Here is a 24245-nt window from a genome sequence, read left to right on the forward strand (position 1 = left end):
GCCTTGACTAGACTGACCTTTGTTGGCAAAGTAATGTCTCTGCTTTTGAATATGCTGTCTAGATTGGTCATAACTTTCCTTCCAAGGAGTAAGCGTCTTTTAATTTCATGGCTGCAGTCACCATCTGCAGTGATTTTGGAGCCCAAAAAATAAAGTCTGACACTGTTTCCACTGTTTCCCCATCTATTTCCCATGAAGTGATGGGACCGGATGCCATGATCTTCGTTTTCTGAATGTTGAGCTTTAAGCCAACTTTTTCACTCTCCTCTTTCACTTTCATCAAGAGGCTTTTGAGTTCCTCTTCACTTTCTGCCATAAGGGTGGTGTCATCTGCATATCTGAGGTTATTGATATTTCTCCCGGCAATCTTGATTCCAGCTTGTGCTTCCTCCAGCCCAGCGTTTCTCATGATGTACACTGCATATAAGTTAAATAAGCAGGGTGACAATATACAGCCTTGATGTGCTCCTTTTCCTATTTGGAACCAGTCTGTTGTTCCATGTCCAGTTCTAACTGTTGCTTCCTGACCTGCATACAGGTTTCTCAAGAGGCAGGTCAGGTGGTCTGGTATTCCCATCTCTTTCAGCCTCCCTCAGTCAAACTGAAGAACCCAAGCCTAGAGGGCTAAGGTACATAGGGTCGCAGAGAATTGGACACAATGAGTTTGGGTGAACTCCAGGAGTTGGTGATGGACAGGGAGGCCTGGTATGCTGCAATTCATGGGGTCGCAAAGAGTCGGACACGACTGAGCGACTGAACTGACTGACTGAAGCAATTTAGCATGCTGCTGCTGCTGCTAAGTCATGTCAGTCATGTCTGACTCTGTGCGACCCCATAGATGGCAGCCCACCAGGCTCCACCATCCCTGGGATTCTCCAGGCAAGAACACTGGAGATTTAGCATGCAGGCACTCATAAAACAGAAAACTAATGAGAACCTACTGTATAGCATAGAGAATGCTACTCAGTGTTCTGTGGTGACCTAAATGGGAAAGAAATCTGCAAAAGAGTGGGTATATGTATACATATTGGTGATTCCCTTTGCTGTACAGTAGAAAATAACACAAAGTTGTAAAGCAACTATACTCCAAGAAAAATCAATAATAGAAATGAAGAACTGGAAGCCCTGTGATTAATCTAAACCCACAGCAAGATGGGGAGGGTCAGGATTTGAACAAGTCAGCCTGACCCAGAAACCTGCTTCTTCCTACCTACTGGGCTCTTCTCACAAACACCCAGGCTAATCTTACCCTCCTGGAAACGGGGTTGATGACACATCTTATCCAAAAATCTTAGAGCTGTGATGATTCTGGGATTAGAAATCAAAGAGTGAGAGAAGGCAGTTTTCAAAAGGCATTAACCCTTAAACTTACAATTTTTAAAGATGTACCAAGTCAGCCAGACCAGCAAAGCAGGAAAGGGTCTTCCAAACATAGGGAACAACAGGTGCCAAGGCAGGGTGGGCAGGAAGGAGGCACAGGGAAAAAGGGGGTGAAGGGAGAATTGTTGCAACCTTTGGAAACTGTATAGAACTATATCAAAAGGGCATAAACTAGGTACAGCAACTTTTAAAATATAAAGCATTGTTTTGTTTTGGCAATGGTGTAAAATCAGTTACTGTCCTTCTGCTGCCTCCATATGGGCACACCATTTCTTGCCTCTCTGCTTCCGAGTTCCTGCGGAATGCTGGGCAGAAATCATCCATGTCCCAGGAACCGAGGAAATTGTGTGGTAGCTCACAAAGATGTTCAAGATAGCTGTTTAAGTGGGAATCTCTTCCCCTATACCCACAAAGCAGAGCTAAAAAGAAAAAAAAAATCACAATTCTTTGCACTCTCAGCCAGTATAAGTTTAACTGTACTGTCAAGGAATTTGACAGTTACTTTATTCCTTCACTTGTAAAAAGTCTGATATGTATTAAAGAATATATGTTAATGTAAGTTATTAAACATAGTAAAGTGAAGACCTGTGAATGTACAACCAACTTATGAAACAGCCTGTATTATTGATGCTTTCTATGTGCTCCTTCCAGACCCCCACCCTCTGCTTGCTTCCTCTCAAGGTAACCACTATCCTGAGTTCTTAAAAAATCATTTCAACTTTTCTTTATGCAATTACCATATATATTCCCAGACAACAAGCATACTATTTATTTTCTCGTCTTTCAATGATAAAATTACTTCAAATATTTAGGAGGCTGTGTAAGACTTCTAAATATTGGAGACAGGAAAATGGATTGATAAATCACGGTTGTTGCTGTTTAGTTGCTAAGTTGTGTCCAGCTCTTTATGACTCCATGGGCACGACTGAGCAACTTCACTTTCACTTTTCACTTTCATGCATTGGAGAAGGAAATGGCAACCCACTCCAGTGTTCTTGCCTGGAGAATCCCAGGGACAGAGGAACCTAGTGGGCTGCCATCTATGAGGTCGCACAGAGTTGGACACAACTGAAGCAACTTAGCAGCAGCAGCAGCAGAGTTTCTCTTAGAGGTATACAAGACACAGTCAAAGAACTTTCCTAAGTAGTTGTGCTACTCCCTGCAATACTTCGTCCATAAGCTTGAACACAGCTTCTTCCTTATTTTCATAAAGCACAGTTAAGACAAGGCTTCTGTGTTAAATTTTTTTTCAATAACACCTGAGCACAATACAGGAAAAATCCTAAAACTAAGTGGCATAATCTTCTGTGGGAGTTCTCAGGTCATGCTCCTTCACTGTGGATCCTTTGCTCACTCTGTTTCATGGGCCATCTCAGCGTGACAGGATAAAAGCCTCCTTTATCCAGCCTTGCCTTCCTCAGACTCTCATGGCTTTTTGTCTCCAACTCTTAAAAAAAAAAAGCACCAGTACTAATAAAGACCCCTCCTCCTCCAGCTGCGACAACAACAGAAAGCAAACAAATAGGAACATGTGCTTGCAAAGATACAACCTCGCCTACAATGTAGTCATCCTTTCGTATCACTGGGTATTATCATTGTTCATAATTGCTCTGAGCTTCTTCACTCTAGAGTGAAATTTTACTTTCGTGTACCCAGATGCCCCATTAAACTGTTTTTCAAAAGAGCAGTCTTCCTCTAGAGATGAATTTTACACTCATCCCCAGAGTAGTTCTTTTGGGCAAAGCCACAATCATGGCTTTGTAACAGAAGCTATCTTTAGCTAGTTTAAGCAGAAAAGAAGAATTTGTTCTAAGGTTACAGGATATCTTAAAGCACCAAAAAAGAATTTCTCACTGGCCAAATTTGAGTCAGGAACTTCTCTGGTGGCTCAGTGGTAAAGAATCCACCTGCCAAAGCAGGAGATATGGATATGATCCCTGGGTTGGGAACATCCCCTGGAGAAGGAAATGGCAACTCACTCCTGTATTCTTGCCAGGGAAATCTCATGCACAGAGGAGTCTGGCAAGCTACAGTCCATAGGGTCGCAAAGAGTAGGACATGACTTAGTGACTAAATAACAACAATAAGCCCTCCTCTAGCCCAGTCTAGAGAGATGAGGTCATATGGTACCAAATGGCTTCCAATAAATTTTTGCTGTAGATGAAAGGGTCACTATCAATGCTCCAGAAATGTTTTTCAAATGTATTCCAAATCAATAATTTCTAGATAGCAAAGCCAATAATAAATATCTCATTTGTTCTTTTCCCCTTTCCAAAGAGTCAACAGTTATTTTGAGTCACTTATCTTTATAAAAACATTCATTAATACAAGATGTCAACTGTATATCTTTCATGTAGTTAATGAATATTAATAATGTATATATATTTACTAATATATCATAGCCACATATTATGTATGCAATCATAAATATTCATATACTATATGTATGTAATATAAAATTATATACAATAAAATTAATGTAATATATGATTAAATAATATAAGTATATCCAAAGACCATTAATTTAGAGCTTTCCTTGTCCCAAAGAAATATAAAGCGGTTTCTCAACCTTGGCACTGGTGACATGTTAGAGCAGATAATACTTTATGAGAGGAGGAGACTGCCCTGCACATTGCAGGATGTTTAGCAGTATCTCTGGTCTTCACCCACTAGGTGACAGTAGCATTCCCCTCTGTGCCACTGTGACAAGCAAAGGTCTCTGCTGCTGCTGCTGCTGCTAAGTCGCTTCAGTCGTGTCCGACTCTGTGCGACCCCATAGACGGCAGCCCACCAGGCTCCCCCATCCCTGGGATTCTCCAGGCAAGAATACCGGAGTGGGTTGCCTTTTCCTCCTCCAATGCATGAAAGTGAAAAGTGAAAGTGAAGTCGCTCAATCATGTCCAACTCTTAGTGACCCCATGGACTGCAGCCCACCAGGCTCCTCCGTCCATGGGATTTTCCAGGCAAGAGTACTGGAGTGGGGTGCCATTGCCTTCTCCGGCAAAGATCTCTAGACACTGCCAAATGCCCCAGGGAGACAATAATGCCAAAATTAAGAACCACTGGTATAAATCATGATCTTAGTGAACACAACTGTGCTCATTTCACATGCTAGAAAGGTAATGCTCAGAATCCTTCAATCTAGGCTTCAACAATACGTGAACTGAAAAATTCCAGATGTTCAAGCTGGATTTAGAAAAGGCGGAGGAGCCAGAGATCAAATTGCTGACATCTGGTGGATTACAGAAAAAGCAGGGGAATTAAAAAAAAAAAATCTACTTCTGCTTCATTTACTATGCTAAAACCTTTGACTGTGTGGATCCCAAGAAACTGGGGAAAATTTTGAAACAGATGGGAATACCAGACCACCTTACCTGCATCCTGAGAAACCTGTATGCAGGTCAAGAAGCAACAGTTAGAACCAGACATGGAACAACTGACTGGTTCCAAATTGGGAAAGGAGTACATCAACGCTGTATATTGTCACCCTGCTTATTTAACTTCTATGCAGAGTACATCATGCAAAATGCCAGACTGGGTAAACACAAGCTAGAATCAAGATTGCGGTAGAAATATCAACAACCTCAGATATGCAGATGACACCACACTAACAACAGAAAGCAAAGAGGAACTAAAGAGCCTCTTGATGAAGGCAAAAGAGGAGAGTGAAAAAGCTGGCTTAAAACTCAACATTCAAAAACTATCTTGGCATCTGGTCCCATGACTTCATGGCAAATAGATGGGTGAAATGTGGAAACAGTGACGGATGTCATTTTCTTGGACTCCAAAATCACTGAAGACGGTGACTGTAGCCACGAAATTAAAAGACACTTGCTCCTTGGAAGTAAAGCTCTGATAAACCTAGACAGCGTATTAAAAAGCAGAGACACATTTTGTGAAGAGGTGAAGACTGAGCGATTGCGACCGCGTTGCCAACCTCCAGCAGCTATCGGCTTCTCCACGTAGAACTCGGGGGAAGGAGATTCAGAGTCGAATCTCTTCTCCCTTCCCCCTCCTGTGACTTTTTTCTTGATCTTCAGCTACATTTTTCGGCTTTGTAAGGCACCGTATCATCAAAGACAATGGCCAGCAATGTTATCAACAAGACGGATCCTTGCTCCATGAACTCTCATGTGTTCACTGGGAATCTTAATACCCTTGTGGTCAAGAAATCCGACGTGGAGGCAATATTCTCAGAATACAGCAAAATTGTGGGTTGCTCTGTTCATAGGGGCTTTGCCTTCGTTCAGTGTGTTAATGAGAGAAACGCCCGGGCTGCTGTGGCAGGAGAGGATGGCAGGATGATTGCTGGCCAGGTTTTAGATATTAATCTGGCTGCAGAGCCAAAAGTGAACCGAGGAAAAGCAGGTGTGAAATGATCTGCAGCGCAGATTAGGGGTCAGTTCCAGAACACCCTTCTCCGTCCCCTCCACTCAGCCCATCTTTTGACTTGGACTGTGACTTTCAACAGGATTATTACGACAGGATGTACAGTTACCCAGCATGTGTTCCTTCTCCTCCTCCTATTGCTCGGGCTGTAGCGCCCTCAGAACGCCAGTAGATACCAGGAAACACCTCATAAAGGGGCAAACATGGCTTCAATTCTAAGAGCAGACAGTGGGGATTTCCCTCTAAGTCTGGAAAGTTGAAAGGAGATGACCTTCAGGCCATTAAGAAGGAGTTAACCCAGATAAAACAAAAAGTGGGTTCTTTACTGGAAAGCCTGGGAAAGAATTGAAAAGGAACGGAACAAGGAGTGGAGATGAAGAAGGGTAAGTCAGAAGAGGAACAGAGCGGCAGCTCCCTGAGCAAGATGAAACTAACGAAGATATAGTCTGAGCAGGGGGTGCAGATGGCTCTGCTGAGGAGGGGGACCTACTGGATGGTGACGACAGTGAAGATCAGGGGGATGACCAGCTGGAGTTGATCAAGGATGATGAAACAGAGAGGATAACAGAGACAGCGACTCTTAAGCACATAGCGGGGTTTAGAAATCTTGTCCCCATGATTTCTTTACCTAGGCACTTGTCTAAGATCAAAATTTTCGCCAGATCCTCTCCCCTAGTATCTTCAGCACATGCTCACTGTTCTCCCCACCCTTGTCCTTCCCATGTTCATTAATTCATGTTGCCCATTTTCACTTCCTTTGACCCTCCTAGTAGTTACGTTTAGTCTTTACCCTGTAATTTTTGCTTTAATTTTGATACGTCTTTAGGACTTAACAATAAAAAGGATGTATCAACTGTCTCCAAAATAATCTCTTGTTAGAGAGGGAGTACAGTTCTTTCCATTCATACAGTAGCTGCTTCGCTAACTACAAAGGCAGTCTCATTAGTTGAGTAGAACCTGAGAGCAGCTTTGAGTTAGAGGTATGTGTGCTGTGTGGGGCTGTTCAACACAAATGTAACAATGTATTTTTTGTGAATGAGAGTTGGCATGTTAAATGCATCCTCTAGAAAAATAACTAGTGTAATAGTCTTAAGGTTTGTTTTTTAAAGTTGATACTGTGGGTTATTTTTGTGAACAGCCTGATGTTTGGGACCTTTTTTTTTCCCCCTCAAAATAAACAAGTCCTTATTTAACCGGGAATTTGGAGGGGAAAAAAAAGCAGAGACATCACTTTGCCAACAAAGGTCCATATAGTGAAAGCTATGGTATTTCTAGTAATCATGTATGGATGTGAGAGTTGAACCATAAAGAAGGCTGATCACCAAAGAATTGATGCTTTTGAACTGTGGTGTTGGAGAAGACTCTTGAGAGTCCCTTGGATGGCAAGGCAATCAAACCAGTCAATCCTAAAGGAAATCATCCCTGAATATTGGAAGGACTGATGCTGAAGCTGAAGAACCAGTACTTTTGACTACCTGATGCAAAGAACTGATTCACTGGAAAAGATCCTGATGCTGGGAAAGATTGAAGGTGGGAGGAGAAGGGGCTGACAGAGGATGGTTGGATGGCATCACCGACTCAATGGACATATGTCTGAGCAAACTCAGGGAGATAGTTAAGGACAGGGAAGCCTGGTGTGCTGCAGTCCATGGGGTCGCAAAGAGTCCAACATGACTGAGAAACTGAACAACAATGAGGTGAACTTTTAATCCAATTGAAGACACCAAACATATATGAAACAATTGGAGGACAAAGAGGTAAAACAATATACAAAATTGTATTATAAACAGTCATACAGTTTCCATTTTTGCCTTTAATATTCTTTGGAAGATGTGGGCTCCATCCCTGGGCCAGGAAGATCTCCAACCCACTCCAGCATTTTTGCCTGGAAAATCCCATGGACAGAGATGGCTGGTAGGCTACAGTCCATGGGGTCACAAAGAGTCAGACATGGCTGAAGCAACTTAGCATACAAGCACAAATCTATTAAGTCCTTTAAAGGAGACAACATGGTACTTGCTGTTGGGTTCTATAAAGTGCATACTTTACATCTGTGAGGCATTCTGGGAAGTTTCCCTAAGAAAGTAATTATTGAATCAAAATTTTAAAAATCACTAAGGGTGAAAGGGTCAACAGGCTATGTGGGGATAGCGCATTTAAACCAAGGAGAAAAGTGTGCAAGACCCCATGGCAAGAGTAGAATAGGGGATATGAGTTAGGATTTGAGTTTAACAGTCCAGGGTTAAGGTAATAGTCCTTTGGAGGAAGGTGGTGGTGGTTGAGAAGAGAATCCATTGAGAAAACAGTCAAAATTGGAATCTTGAAATAAATGAATGATTGGGAATCCTTTTGTAATGCAAATATGTTCCTTTCCCTTCTTAATATTCAAATATGTTAGCTTTTTGCAATGCAAGACACAAAGTACAAAAATCTAAGCTGAGTGAATGTTAAAGTTCAGAAGTAATGAAGTTTCAGAAGTAATAGCAGTTCATCATGATATAGGGCTTCCCTTGTGGCTCAGCTGGTAAAGAATCCACCTGCAATGCAGGAGACCTGGGTTCAATCCCTGGGTTGGGAAGATTCCCTGGAGAAGGGAAAGGCTACCCACTCCAGTATTCTGGCCTGGAGAATTCCATGGACAGTCTACGGGGTTGCAGAGTTGGACACGACTGAGCAACTTTCATTTTCACCATATATAATCTGATAATGGTACTGGAAAATCTTCTCCATACTGTTACTGAACTCAGGTTCACCTGCTCCTCACTCAAGCATCCGATACCAAGAGACAAGCGTCAGGTAAAAGGAAAGACAGCTTTATTTGAGGAGGATGGCAATCCTGGGGAGAAGGCAGACCCATGAACCAAAAAATAATCCCGGAGTTTGCTCAAATCTATGTCCATTGAGTCAGTGATGCTACCTAATCGTTTCATCCTCTGCCACCCCCTTCTCCTTTTGCCTTCAATCTTTCCCAGTATCAGTCTTTTCCAATGAGTCAGCTCTTCACATCAGGTGGCCAAAGTATCGGAGCTTCAGCATCAGTCCTTCCAATGAATATTCAGGGTTGATTTCCTTTAGGATTAACCGGTTTGATGTCCTTGCAGTCCAAGGGACTCTCAAGAGTCTTTTCTAGCACTGCAATTCGAAAGCATCAGTTCCTCAGTGCTCAGGCTTCTTTATGGTCCAACTCTCACACCTGTACATGACTACTGGAAAAACCATAGCTTTGATTATACATAACTTTGTTAACAACTTTAGAGAAACTTTAAAAGGGAAGGGGGACAGAAAAAGGGAAGGTACTGAAAAAGATGCATAGTATCCTGCTAGTCACTTTTTAAAAACGCACAGACTTGTATAAAAATATATGCTGGGTTTTGCACAGACTCTGTGGATAGATGTTCCAGACACTAAAAACAATGATTGCTTCTGGGAAAGGGCCATTAAGGACTGGGGAGCAGGGGGGTGGGGTTCAAAAGCTGAAGGAAGATTTATTTTCACTGTATAGCTTTTAGTACTATTTCCCTTTTTCTTTGCTAACCATGTTCATGTACTTCATCCTTAAAAAAATTAAAATGTTCTGGTAATAAAGTAAAGAGATTCATTGTCCTTTCTGAGCTCAACTTCAAATCTCTGAGATAATGTATTTTTTAAGGAAACTACAACACAATGAAATAATTATACTGATTTGCTAGGAGGACGACTCATACTCAGGGCGGTCAGATTTTAGTCCAGTCTCTGCCACTAACTAGGTATAGACAGATCACTTACGATTTTCATTTTTTTGTTTCGGGGCAGGGAATGGACTAAACAAACTTTGGAATTGTTAAAGTCAATGCTCAATCACTAGTGGCTGATTGGTCAATATATATTTATTAGGTCCAAATGTATTATTGCTTTTAAATATTTATTAGAATGGAAACCACAAAAATGTCCATGAATAGGAACAAGTGAATTTATGATACATCTATTCAATGGAATACTGTGTGTTCATAAAAAAAAAAAATAAGAAAGCTCTTTGACACCCAAAATGGAAAGATCTCCGAGATACATATTAAGTTTAAAAAAGCCTGTAAAGAAACATTAGAATGTATAAGCACTTTGCGTATATAAATGATATATATACAGTGAATCATTATATATTTATGCTTGAATGAAAGGATTTATAAGAAATCAGTAACATTTTTTAAATTCTGTATTTATTTCTGGATGCACTGTGTTCATGGATGCTGCACTGGTTTTCTCTAGTTGCAGTGCTCAGGCTTCTCGCTGCAGGGGTTCCTCTTGTTGCCGAGCTCTGAACCTGGAGAGCAAGGGCTTCAGGAGTTGTGGCACGGGCTTAGTTGCTCTGTGGCATGTGGGATCTTCCTGCACCAGGGATCGAACTTGTCTCCCCTGCACTGGCAGGCAGATTCTTAACCACTGGTCCACCTGGGAAGCCCCTAATAACATTTTTGATGTCTATCAGTAGCAATGTTCTGAAGGTTGAAGGGAGGCTTTAATATGTGCTATTTTATGCTTTTTGGATTTTGCAATATGGAATTACATTACCTAGTCAAAGATTTAAACTTAAAAAATTTGTTCATCCTATAAAACGTTTTATTTCTATGTCACTTTTTAAAAATTGAAGTATAGTTGATGTACGATATTATATGTTACAAGTGTACAATATAGTGGTACCTAATTAAGATTATACTCCATCTAGAGTTGTTATAAAATATTGGCTATATTCCCTGTGCTGTACAATATAGCCTCGTGGCTTACTTCATACATAATATTTTGTATCTCTTACTCCGCTACCCCTTGTCTTGCCTCTCCCCACTGGTAACCACTAGTTTGTTCTCTGTATCTGTGAGTCTTTCTTTTTTGTTATACTCACTACTTTGTTGTGTTTTTTTAGATTCTACATACAACTGATATCATACAGCATTTGTTTTTCTCTATCTGACTTATTTCACTTAGCATAATGCCCTCCAAGTCTATCCATGGTGTTCAAATGGCAAAATTTTATTCTTAATGGCTGAATAGTATAAAAATACTTCTTTTAAATTGAAGGTAAGATAAACCAGAAGAGTCTAGTGTTTTTTACTTTATTGTATATTGATTGATTGATTTATACATTTATGTTTTTAATATTTATTTTTCCTTCATGTCAAGGCCTGTGCGGAGTCCTGGCTGGGGGTGCAGCTCTGCTCTAGGTAGTCAGTCACTTGGGGACCTAGTGTTTGTAAAATACCAACCTATATTTACTAAGATGATTATAAAGTTGTTTCTATTTTTCTTTCAAGGTGACTATCTGCTGCTCAGCATTGGTGACGCTTGAGGTTCACTAATCACAATTCTTAAGAACCAACTCTATTTACCCAAGATAAAATCCAATCATACGAGTATTGATTAGCCTCTGCAAGATAAAAGGCTCTTCTGCAGGTTCCTGAAACGTGCATACGTACACACCCTCTGCCCTCCAAGAATGTCCTTTGCACTTACTTGGTCCCTTATTCTGCACTACATTAAAGCTGATTTTTCTCTGAATTCCTAACTATAGCTCTTCAATTCTTAAAACAAGTCTGCTGAGACTTCCCTGGTGGTCCAGTGGCTAAGGTTCCACACTCCCAATGCAGGGGGCCTGGGTTCGATACTTGGTCAAGGAACTAGATTCCACATGTTGCAACTAAGACCTGGTGCAGCCAAATAAACAAACAATCAATAAAATTAAAAACAGCAACAACAAAACAACTGTGCTTACCTGGTGCATTTTATATACAGCAGCTCAGCAGTTGCATATATTTATTAGTTAAAAATAAATCTATAAATATGAAATGGTTTATAAATTGCTGGTTTAATCCAATTATTCTTTTTGGATTGTGGTCAAATACACAGAAAGTTTTGGTGGTGCTAGTGGTAAAGAACCTGCCTGCTAATGCAGGAGACATAAGAGACACGGATTCTATCCCTGGGTCAGGAAGATCCCCTGGAGGAGGCCATGGCAGCCCACTCCAATATTCTTGCCTGGAGAATCCCATGGAAAGAGGAGCCTGGTGGGCTACAGTCCATGTGGTTGCAAAGAGCTGGATACAACTGAAGCTACTTAGCACGCAAGCATGCACACATAAAATTTACCATCTTAATCATTTTCCAATGTACAGTTCAGTAGTGTTAAGTACATCCACACTGTTGTACAATCGATCTCCATAACCCTTTTCATCTGAAATTCTATACCCATTAAATAACTCCCCATCCCCCCAACTATCCCCAGACTCTGGAAACCATCACTCTTCTTTCTGTCTCTGTGAGTTTGATTCTCTGACATGAGAAATCTTATAATACAGGTGGACTCACACAGCATATGTCTTGTTGTAACTGGCTTATTTCACTTAGCATAATATCCTGCCATTATTCTTTTTTCCAAGTATCTGCAATGCATATAGGCTTCCAGCTTGAGTTAATTTTTTAAAATTCTGAACACAGAAATACTGAAGCATGGGACAGAAAATGGGAAGAAATATAAAACAAAACTAACATTTTTGGAAGATTTTATAAAACATACCACACCACATACTTTTGCTTGTAATTGGAAATCTAAAAAAAGAAACTATCCCTATATTAAAGCATTCTTGCACAAATAATCCAATGATACAAAAGAAGAACATAAAAGGAGAACAGTCCCACATGAATTTTGATTATCATTAATCAGCTCAGTTCAGTCGCTCAGTCGTGTCTGACTCTTTGCGGCCCCATGAGCCGCAGCATGCCAGGCCTCCCTGTCCATCACCAACTCCTGGAGTTCACCCAAACCCATGTCCATTGAGTCGGTGATGCCATCTCATCCTGTCGTCCCCTTCTCCTCCTGCCCTCAATCTTTCCCAGCATCAGGGTCTTTTCAAATAAGTCAGCTCTTCACATCAGGTAGCCAAAGTATTGGAGTTTCAGCTTCAATGTCAGTCCTTCCAATGAAAATCCAGGACTGATCTCCTTTAGGATGGACTGGTTGGATCTCCTTGCAGTCCAAGGGACTCTCAAGAGTCTTCTCCAACACCACAGTTCAAAAGCATCAATTTTTCAGAGCTCAGTTTTCTTTATAGTCCAACTCTCACATCCATACATGACCACTGGAAAAACCATAGCCTTGACTAGACGGACCTTTGTTGGCAAAGTAATGTCTCTGCCTTTTAATGTGCTGTCTAGGTTGGTCATAACTTTCCTTCCAAGGAGTAAGCGTCTTTTAATTTCATGGCTGCAATCACCATCTGCAGTGATTTTGGAGCCCCCAAAAAATAAAGTCTGACACTGTTTCCACTGTTTCCCCATCTATTTCCCATGAAGTGATGGGACCAGATGCCATGATATTAGTTTTCTGAATGTTGAGCTTTAAGCCAACTTTTTCACTCTCCACTTTCACTTTCATCAAGAGGCTCTTTAGTTCTTCTTCACTTTCTGACATAAGGGTGGTGTCATCTGCATATCTGAGGTTATTGATATTTCTCCCAGCAATCTTGATTCCAGCTTGTGCTTCCTCCAGCCCAGCGTTTCTCATGATGTACACTGCATATAAGTTAAATAAGCAGGGTGACAATATACAGCCTTGACATACTCCTTTTCCTATTTGGAACCAGTCTGTTGTTCCATGTCTGGTTCTAACTGTTGCTTCCTGACCTACATACAGGTTTCTCAAGAGGCAGGTCAGGTGGTCTGGTATTCCCATCTCTTTCAGAATTTTCCACAGTTTATTGTGATCCACACAGTCAAAGGCTTTGGCATAGTCCATAAAGCAGAAATAGATGTTTTTCTGGAACTCTCTTGCTTTTTTGATGACCCAGTGGATGTTGGCAATTTGATCTCTGGTTCCTCTGCCTTTTCTAAAACCAGCTTGAACATCTGGAAGTTATCATTAATATATGCAATCAAATCAGCAGTTTTAAATCCTTGGGAAAAAGGGAAACTCCTGCTATTTAAAAAATGAACATACAAATTATAATACATTGATTGTACTAATCTTTCCGATAGCTTGATGAGGCCACATGGTATCCTTAAAAAAGAAGCCACATTTTTCAATGTCCATTTCTGTGGGATTTGTTCTTATATCTTTACCCAAAGTGTGTGATGTTATTTTCCACTTAGAATGCTGGAATGCTTCCACAAGAGAAATCTATTTTAAAAATCAACTTATTTTAAAACAAAGTTCATTTGGCTGTTCAACAAACTGTTCATTGGCACAGTTTATTATGACTTAAAATTCTGATAATGTCTTTATTATTTGAGGCTGGAATATTCTCCCCAACCCTGAAACGTATACTTGGCAGAGGCAGTCTAGTTACGTTTGCTGGTCTGAGATAGGTCAGGACTCCGGGTGGAGGTTTCCAAAATGAGGTTAAGGTAAGTATTTGTGCTTTTATAAACTTGGCGTTGAAATCTGAAGGAATACTGGTGGGTTCTGGAAAGAAAAAAGCAATTTTGAGATGAAAGTGGAACAAAAAAATTAAAGAGTTGTTGATTTTCATTCTCTCTGGAAGTAGAGCTTTAAATGGAGAACTAAGCCACAGACTGATCTGGGGTCTTACAGCTCGTTATGACTAACAGGCTTAAGAAAAAAGCTCATTAATAACTACTGCTTTCAGGAAAAGTGTATAGTATACACCTTATAACAAATTATACATTAATTATATATCAATTCCAGCTTCTCCATTTATATGACATTGAAAAAATTACATAACCTTCCAAAATCAAATCTCCTTTCCTTAAAGTAGAGATAAGAGTGGTGCCTGTCTGTGTTGTGACAAATGAGATAAAGCCTGTAAGTTACTTAGCACAGTGGGTAATGTATGATGCTGCTGCTAAGTTACTTCAGTCGTGTCCGACTCTGTGCGACCCCACAGACAGCAGCCCACCAGGCTCCCCCATCCCTGGGATTCTCCAGGCAAGAACACTGGAGTGGGTTGCCATTTCCTTCTCCAATGCATGAAAGTGAAAACTGAAAGTGAAGTCGCTCAAGTCGTGCCCGACCCTCAGCGACCCCATGGACTGTAGCCTACCAGGCTCCTCCATCCACGGGATTTTCCAGGCAGGAGTACTGGAGTGGGGTACCATTGCCTTCACACCCAATAAATGCTGATGCTAGCTACTATTATTAACAAATGCCCCGTGTGTGTGTGTGTTGATTCCGAATTATACAAAACGGGAACACAAAGATGAATAAAACAATGGTGAATGAGATCCTCATGGTCTAGTGGAGAAGTGACTACTACTATATTTAAGAGGCAGTGAATCTGGGACTTCCCTGGGGGTCGAGAGGCTAAGACTCTACGTTCTCAAGTAGGGGGCCCAGAATCAATCCCTGGCCAGGGAACTAGATCTCACATGCCACAACTAGAGATCCCCTGCAGCCAAATAAATGTTGTGGTTTTTTTTTTTTTAAGAAGAAAAAAAGAGGCAATGAGTCATCTGAGGATCAAATCAAGATTTTTCTTTAAGCATTTCATGAATTATAGCATAATTTTTATTATTATTATTCTAGATCAGGGTTTCTCAACCTCATACTGATGATGTGGGATAGTTCTGTGCTGCGAAAGGGCTGGCCTGAGGATGAGATGGCTGGATGGCATCACTGACTCGATGGACGTGAGTCTGGGTGAACTCCGGGAGGTGGTGATGGACAGGGAGGCCTGGCGTGCTGCGATTCATGGGGTCGCAAAGAGTCGGACACGACTGAGCGACTGAACTGAACTGAGCAGTTTAGGGTCTGGCAGCACCTCTGGCCTCCACTCACCAGCTGCCAACAGCACCTCTTCCCACTCTCCATATCTGCACTGCTGTGGGCTGCGGGCTGTGGCTGCGAGCCTCCAAGACCAAACCCAGGCTTCAGTTTCTACTCCTGCTCTCCCCAGAGCTCCCAGGGCCTGCCTGTCTGGCCAGCGGTCTGCTCAGGGCCTGAACGTTACCACCTGAACATTCTAAACTCCACTGTCAGCAGATGGCAGGCATCCAATGGTGGAATCGCAATCGGGGAGTCAGGGACTGGGCAGACCAGCTCTCCTCCAGCCAGCAGATGACCAGGACATGGGCCAGCTTCTCCGAGAGGAGAGAATGGCACCCTGGGACCTGGGTGTCACTGGCACAGAGTGAAGTACAGCATTTTGCCTGTGAACCTGACTGGCCAGGCCAGTCTCCCTCTGCCTTAGGCCAGCTGCTCTTGGTCAGGTGGATGATTCCAGCTGAGGCAACTGGAGTCAAAGCAGCTGTACAACCCACCGCCCAGTGAGTGGGAATGGGGGTGGGGGTGGGCGGGAGCAGTTACTCTCTTGTTGTATAAGCAGCCACGTAGTATCCCAGATTTTCCCTTTTGACCCACCGAGCCTAAAATATTTATCATCTGGGCTTTTATAGAAAAAAATATTGCCAGCCTCCATTTTATTTTATTTATTTATTTTTCACTGCATGGCATGTGGGACCTCAGTTCCCTGACCAGGGATCAAACCTGGGCCCCCTGCATTGTAAGCGTGGAGCCTTAACCACTGGCCCACCAGGGAAGTCTCAGCTCCGTGTTAGATAAGCACTCATCCTACTGTCAATACAGAGAAATGTATCAAAATGGTGTCATGCTACCTGATGGTATCATGAGACAGGAAGACAAGAACATAGCCATTTTGGAAAAGGACCAGGAAGGGCCTGGAGAAAAACAGGCCTTGTGAGCTAAGAACAAAGGCCCCAGGGGTCTGGGGCCCAGAGACAAAAAACAGGGGCCGCAGGGAACGAAAGATTAACTTTATCTCTGTTACACTAAGGAGTATACCTAGTTGCCACAAGACAAGAAGCTCAACTATAAATTGTAACCTTATCTGTTCCTGTGCTTTCTTACAGAAAATTCTCATGCATTTCTTTCCCCTCACAGAAGCACTCCCTATTTCTGATAGCCATCACGGAGCCACCTGCTGATAATCAAAGAAGGTTGACAATTTCCGGAAGTCTTCAGTGCTCTATCAGACAAACCCTCCCTTTTGTCCTAAAAGCAACTCACCCTTTCTACTCCAGCAGCTGAAAGTTTTGTTTTGTAGTTGTGTTTTTTCGTTGCCACTTTTTCCTTTGTGCACAAGCTATCTCTTTTAATAAAAAGCTTTTCTTGGGACTTCCCTGGTGGTACAGTGGATAAGAATCCACCCGCCAATGCAAGGGACATAGGTTCGATCCCCAGTCCAGGAAGATTCCACATGACGTGGAGCAACTAAGCCCATGAGCCACAATTGCTGAAGCCCCCACACCCAAGAGCCTGTGCTCTGCAACGAGAGAAGCCACTGCAATAAGAAACCTGTGCACAGCTAGAGAGTGACCCCCACTTGCTGCAGCTAGAGAAAGCCTGCACGAAGCAACGAAGACCCAGCACAGCCAAAATATAAATACATACAAAAATAAGTAAATAAATTATATATATATATATATAAAAGCTTTTGTTGCCTAAGCTTTCCTTTCCTTGGGGAAACGATACTCATTTCTATGGTAGTACTGTCCAAGAAGCTAGAAAGGGCCTGGCAACAATCTTTGTAGCCAAAGTGTTATGCCCAAGTAAATAAACACCTGATGAATACCCATGGAGCCTACACTCTAGTTAGAAACTGTTGCTAACATCAAAGAGGGCTGTTTTCAGCTTAGAACTAACCGGGAGAGAATTCAGCAATTATTTGCTAATTATTGGCCTACTGCCATTACTTTATAACAGAGCACACAGGTAGAATTATGAACGCAATTACCCTTCTTAAAAAGCCAGCAAGGGGACTTCCTGGTGGTACGGTGGATAAGAATCCACCTGCCAATGCAGGAGAAACTGGTTCAATCCCTGGTGCAGGAAGATCCCACAAGCCACGGAGCAACCAAAGCCCTTGCGCCTACAGCCTGCGTTCTGCAACAAGACAAGCCACTGCAATGAGAAGCCTGTGTGCTGCAATGAAGAGTAGCTCCTGCTTGCTGCAACAAGAGAAAGCCTGTGTAGGGCAACAAAGACCCAGAACAACCAAAAATAAATAAGCAATTTTTTAAAAAGAAGGCCTGCAAAGATTTCTCACTTTCTCATCCCCCAACTTTGGAGTCCCAGGCACTCTTTTTCATGGTAAAGACTGCTTTATTGGTGGCGGTTCAGTTCAGTTCAGTTCAGTCGCTCAGTCATGTCCGACTCTTTGCGACCCCATGAATCGCAGCACGCCAGGCCTCCCTGTCCATCACCAACTCCCGGAGTTCACCCAGACTCACGTCCATCGAGTCAGTGATGCCATCCAGCCATCTCATCCGCTGTCATCCCCTTCTCCTCCTGCCCCCAATCCCTCCCAGCATCAGAGTCTTTTCCAATGAGTCAACTCTTCGCATGAGGTGACCAAAGTACTGGAGTTTCAGCTTTAGCATCATTCCTTCCAAAGAACACCCAGGACTGATCTCCTTTAGAATGGACTGGTTGGATCTCCTTGCAGTCCAAGGGACTCTTGAGTCTTCTCCAACACCACAGTTCAAAAGCATCAATTCTTCGGTGCTCAGCCTTCTTCACAGTCCAACTCTCACATCCATACATGACCACAGGAAAAACCATAGCCTTGACTAGATGAACCTTTGTTGGCAAAGTAATATCTCTGCTTTTGAATATGCTATCTAGGTTGGTCATAACTTTCCTTCCAAGGAGTAAGCATCTTTTAATTTCATGGCTGCAGTCACCATCTGCAGTGATTTTGGAGCCCAAAAAAATAAAGTCTGACACTGTTTCCACTGTTTCCCCATCTATTTCCCATGAAGTGATGGGACCAGATGCCATGATATTAGTTTTCTGAATGTTGAGCTTTAAGCCAACTTTTTCACTCTCCACTTTCACTTTCATCAAGAGGTTTTTTAGTTCCTCTTCACTTTCTGACATAAGGGTGGTGTCATCTGCATATCTGAGGTTATTGGTATTTCTCCCGGCAATCTGGTGGCGGTTAGTACAAGTCAATAAATATTGATCCCCGCAAAACTCAGTTATTTATCAGATTACTGGTTCACAGTGAGCTGAATGGAGTTGAGCCAAGTGACTGCTGGGAGGATAAACTGAAGCCAATCCTGCCTCTTGGGAAATGAAGTCATAGTCAGTTGACATATGGCATATGCCATTCCATCAACTCTAAGAATCATGGTGGCTCTATACAGGAGGGCATCAGCTATCCCACCTTTCAGATGCACTGGAATGCCATTACCTTCCTGAAAAAGCTTTTGTTTCCCTGGAAGCTTATGCTCAAACTGCCTGTGTGAAGCAGTACTCCTGGTCCTCTGGGTAATCCAACAAAGAGCCAGCAGATACTGCAGCATCTTGGCTCAGTTACTGCCCACTAACCTCGACAACTGACCACCAGGAACGAAAAGCCCCAAGCACTCTTGACTACAGCCTCAGATTATCCTTTCCCAAGTGTGTCCCCGGCAGGTCACGGACTGTTAACCTCTGAGCCTTTCTGTTGGTTTTTCCCCATGCATGGAATGTTCTTTCCATCTTCTTAATCCAATGGATACCTCTGGGTCTTTGTTGCTATACACAGGCTTTAGATCAAAAATCCCTCACCCAGCGCACACCTGTATTCTGGAAGACTGAGTAGACTTGTGTTACAGCACTTGCTGTGCGTGTGTGCTCAGTCACTCAGTCATGTCTGACTCTTTGCAACCCCATAGACTGTAGCCCGCCAGCTCCTCTGTCCATGGGGTTTTCTGGGCAAGAGTACTGAGTGGGTGGCTGTTTCCTCCTCCAGCAGCTCTTTACTGTGTAATTATTTCTAGATCTGCCTCCCTTGATAAAAAGTGAATGCTTGGAGAACAGGGGCACCTTATCTCTGAATCTCTAACACCTAATGGATTGCCTGGCACTTGATAGAAATTCAACAAATGCCATGCCAATGAATTAATTATTTGAAAGGCACTGCATGGCAGTTTCTGTCAAAAATAAGGGGTAGACACAAGGCTACCCCTTCTTCTTCCTTGTCTAAAGTGTTCTTCTCTTGAGAGAACATGGTCTCTAAGCTTTCTGATGGCAAGGTCTGCAACCTTTGTGTTTATTTGTGGTCACCATTATTCTTGGCACTTAGTAAATGCTCCTTCAAGAATTATATGGAGAATTATTTCAATCATATGAATTAATGGGAAAATGATCTTTTTCAATAACACTAAATCCTTAACTTATGGAATTATTACAATTTGTTACTATTTTGATCTTTAAAAAAAAGAAACCTAAATCACTGAATGTGTTTCATTTTAGAATCCACGAGTCCAAATTGTACAAAAATCAAACAAGCTAAAATGCTTTGCCCCTATGATTATCTATAGAATATGTGTGTGTGTGTGTGTGTGTGTGTGTATACCTAGAAACTGTTACACATTCTGTTAAAGGTGAATTGGAGAAAACTGTAAGGAAATTAAGGGTTTGACTTCCACCTAATAGCTGTATTTCACGTCAGAGATGAAACCAGTCAATATGAACACCTTCTTGAATATGTTGGTAGCATGTGAACAGGAGCATTAACATCATCTCAAGGTATTGCTCTGCTCCATGCTCTTCCTCCTTGCCCCCCAAGGAATTTATCAAATGGGGTCAGAGACAAAGACCAGTATACTGACACACAGCACTTAAACCATTGAGAAGCAGTGTTTTAAGGGTCACCAATTTTGACCTTCACATGATCTCTTCTATTGTTCTAACTGACAGGGGATCAGTTGGGAGTTAAATGAACCTCCTCCTCAGCTGTCTTAACCATAACATTCATCTCCTAGGTCAGCATAAACGGTCTTGTGATTCAGTACACATAACCACATGTGTACTATGGTACATAAGCATATATGATTTAATGCAAATAACAAAATGTTTTCCAAATCTCAGAATCTTTCCAAGTTTCAGGCCATGATTAATTTTAACCTTTATGTTGACGCATGTAAAATAATTTTACTTAAGTAAATGGATTTCAAAAAGCAACCATCACTACCATAAACAGAGAAACTGTTACAATACTGGGCATAGATAGAAGTTATCCACTAAAATAACTTTGTTAATATGAATGGTATTAAGTCCTAGCTGGGTGCAGGTGTTGCCTACCAAAGCATTACAGAGGTGTTAGAGATCAGTAACCCCAAACTAAGGACATTCTCCTTCATATAATCAAAAAGATTGAAAAAGAACTGAAAAGACCTTTCCCACAGGAAGGCTCACTGCTATTTGTGCTGTGTCTTGTACCACCTAAACTCATCTTGTTTCAGAAACATTGTAGAATCTCCCTACCTTCACACCCCCGAAGCCTTAGAACTCCTGAGTGAAGGTAATTAACACCCTTCGGCTGGTAGAGCCATAAAGCCTTAACAACAACTCATCCACTCAGAGCACTAGGTTTCAAAAACCTAGTGCCACCAGGGAAGTCCTATTCAAAAACCTACCTAAGTTCAAATAATCGAATCGCTGAAGGAACAGGTCAGTTCACCTCCAGTAACTTTGTGTGTCTGAACAGAGGAGGTTGAGGAAACCACCAGGACATGGACCTGGAAACAATTAAGGAATACTGAAGGTATTCCTCCTAAATCACTTACTTGGTGGAGGCCTGAGGGCCACTCAGAGGGCTGGGGTCTGCTTCTGTCCTAGATGGAGTGACTCTTCTTCTCTCGGTCCAGGGTGGGGGTCCTCCCAGAGGGCACTGACTGCTGGGCTTGAGCAGCTGGAGCTGGAGACTGAGGAGGCAGGGCTGCAGCATCAGGATGGTTCTGACTTAGCTCCTGGTCCACTGGTGGCGGGGTCTCAAGATCAACTGGCTCTGTGTGAAACTCCTGGGCAGATGGAGGCTGGCTTGGTCTAATTTCCTGGACTAAAGAGCTGCTCTGGGAGACCTGCTGGGTGTGATACGTGGCCTGAAGGTCTAGAATAGCCTGGACCACCTGAAGGTCCACAGGCTGGGTCTGCAAAGACTCGGTGGGCAGAACCTGGAGCAGAGAGATGGTGGCCAGACTCTGGGCCTGGGAGGCCTGAAGAGGTGGTGGTCCAGTTTGACAGACCTCCAAAAGATTCTGAAGCTGCTGCTGAGAGGCCACAGGCACCAGGGAGTGGCCCTCAGAGGCCACAGGCACTGGGAGCTGGCTCTGAGAGGCCCTGGGCACCAGGGGCTGGCCCTGAGAGGTCACAGGTACCAGGGGGTGGCCCTCAGAGGCCACAGGCACTGGGAGCTGGCTTTGAGAGGCCACAGGCACCAGAGCGTGGCTCTGAGAGGCTCTAGGCACCAGGGGGTGGCCCTCAGAGGCCACAGGCACCGGAAGCTGGCTCTGAGAGGTCCTAAGCACCAGGGGGTAGCTCTGAGAGATCCTAGGCTCCAGGGGGTGGCTCTGAGAGGTCCTAGGCACCAGGGGGTGGCTCTGAGAGGTTCTAGGCACCAGGGCCTGACCCTTAGCGGCCACAGGTACCAGGGGTTGGCCCTCAGAGGCCACAGACACTGGGAGCTGGACTTGAGAGGTCACAGGCACCGGGGGGTGGCTCTCAGAGGTCACAGGCACCAGGGGGTGGCTCTCAGAGACCACAGGCACCAGAGGGTGGCCCTCAGAGGCCACAGGCACCGGGAGCTGGCTCTGAGAGGTCCTAGGCATCAGGGGGTGGCTCTGAGAGGTAAGGATGGTCAGAGGCTGACTTGCAAAGGACAAGGAGACAACAGGCAGGCTCTTAGAGGCAAAGACCACCTGAGGCTGAGTAGTAGAAGTCAGGGGGACAGCAGGCTGTCTTGCAGAAGCAAGAGTGACTGCAGGGGCCTGGCTTGTAGAGGAAACTACAGACTGGCTTTTAGAAGTCAGGAGACGTGGAGGCTGGCTAGTAGAGGCCAAAGGGGCTGCAAGCTGGCTCACAGAGACAAGAGTCACTGCAAGGGGCTGGCTCGTAGAGGCCAAGTCTACTACAGGCTGGCTCTTCGAAGTCAGAATAGGGGCAGTTTGGCTCATAGAGGCCAAGGAGACTACGGGCAGGCTCTTAGAAGCCAGGATGACTGGAGTTGGAGCCTGCTCCAGAGGAGATGGCGTGAATGGCTGCACCAGATTGGTCGATGGTCCCTTAACGAACTTTGGGAGACTAGCCTCACGGCCCAGGTCACCAGCATCGGGCACCTGGGAGCCAGCTTCCTTTAAAATTTTGACAGCTTCGGGTTTTGGGAGATCCTTGCTGCCAAAGTCCTGAGCCTCGCCCTTCTCCGCGGCCCCTTCTGCCCGGTCTTTGTCTTGGTCTAGCTGGCTTTCGACCTGGCCCGTGACGGTCATATCCAGAGATGTCTGCCCTTCCAGGAACCTCTGGCGTTGTCGCCGCCGCCGCTGCATCCGCATAAAGGTGTTGGAAACGCTGCCTATGGTGAAAGTGAAGCGGTTGCTGATGGTCTGGCTCAGGACTTCCAGCGTGTAGGCGGAGGGCAGGCGGTAGGGGCTGTTGAAGGCCTCTTCAGAAGACAGTTCGATGTTACCGCTGTACCAGAAAGCCCACCAGAGGAGGCTGAGGAAGACGATGCTGGCACCCAGGTAGAGGAACATGTCATAGTAGAGTACACGGGTGAAGACCCCGGTGAACAGCATGGCCGCGCCCACCGTGTCGAAGGTGATGCCCAGCCAAAAGAAATGCTTGCAGCGGCCCAGGCACGACCGCTTCTCGATCTTGGCGACGTGGTTAACCGAAACCTCCATGAGCCCCGACTGTCGCCGCCGCCGCCGGGTCCGCAGAAGCTACCAGGCAAGCGGCGTCGCCACAGGCCGGCAGGGGCCGCTGGGTCGCCACGGCGACGCGTTGGGGGCGCGCCAAGAAGGAGGCAGGACGAGCGTTCGGGAAAGCTCGGCCGCCGCCCACTTGCGCGGAGGGGGGCGGGGGGTGGGGGGAGGTGTCGCCCCAGAGCCGGGCGCCTGCGCGGTCTGCCCCAAGGCGGTCTGCCCCAAGGCGGTCTGCCCCAAGGCGGTCTGCCCCAAGGCGGTCTGCCCCAAGGCGGTCTGCCCCAAGGCGGTCTGCCCCAAGGCGGTGCCCCGCCCCCCACCCGGGCCGCCTTCCCCACGCGCGCAGTGTTTCCTCGGCGTGCTCCAGTCGCGTGTGCGTGTGCGGCCTGGGACCTTCGGAGAGCCAAGCGTTCACCTCACGTGCTCTGTGTCCCCGCCGTAGGAAGACATCTACATTCTTTCCTTCGAGCCCCCGCCTTCCAGAACGGGGGCGAAATCCTGAAGGAGAGCAAAGGGCAAGGACTCTGTCAGAAACTTCCACTTCCCAGCTAAGAATGCAGCTTGGTGTCAGGTGCTACCACTTTCAGAGTTAAAGGCTTCCCCTGGTTTTGGTGAAGGGTCTGTTGATAGATATCTTAATTCGGATTTTAGCTATTTGCCTCCTAGTGACTGGGCGATTACTTGCTTGCCTAGAAAGCAGACCTAGAGGTGAAGTCCCCCGCCCCTCCCCCGTCTTTTAAGTTTCTTCTGTTTTAATTTTCCTTCCAATTTTTTTAGTTTTGTTTTGG

At 44.3% G+C, this 24245-nt stretch overlaps 2 protein-coding genes and 1 pseudogene across 2 annotated transcripts; 1 reads left to right on the top strand and 2 right to left on the bottom strand.

Moving 5' to 3' along the window:
* Window positions 1–5290: 5290 nt before the first annotated feature.
* On the top strand, window positions 5291–6507 carry LOC102416620 (annotated as a pseudogene).
* Window positions 6508–13526: 7019 nt separating this feature from the next.
* LOC102389178 (MAGE-like protein 2) lies at window positions 13527–23582 on the bottom strand. Its single transcript, XM_006049758.4, has 2 exons — window positions 21325–23582; window positions 13527–14194 (listed from the first exon to the last, which is right to left on the bottom strand). Exon 1 carries the CDS (start codon window positions 23434–23436, stop codon window positions 21373–21375), a length of 2064 nt encoding a protein of 687 aa, XP_006049820.1. The 5' UTR covers window positions 23437–23582; the 3' UTR covers window positions 13527–14194; window positions 21325–21372.
* Window positions 18674–19373, bottom strand: LOC123331570 (cytochrome c oxidase subunit 7A2, mitochondrial-like). Its single transcript, XM_044935808.2, has one exon. The coding sequence runs from the start codon at window positions 19072–19074 to the stop codon at window positions 18760–18762; it is 315 nt and encodes a 104-aa protein (XP_044791743.2). The 5' UTR covers window positions 19075–19373; the 3' UTR covers window positions 18674–18759.
* Window positions 23583–24245: the final 663 nt, after the last annotated feature.

This window comes from Bubalus bubalis, chromosome 24, assembly GCF_019923935.1.
Source record: "Bubalus bubalis isolate 160015118507 breed Murrah chromosome 24, NDDB_SH_1, whole genome shotgun sequence".
In the NCBI taxonomy this organism is placed as follows: Eukaryota; Metazoa; Chordata; class Mammalia; order Artiodactyla; family Bovidae; genus Bubalus; species Bubalus bubalis.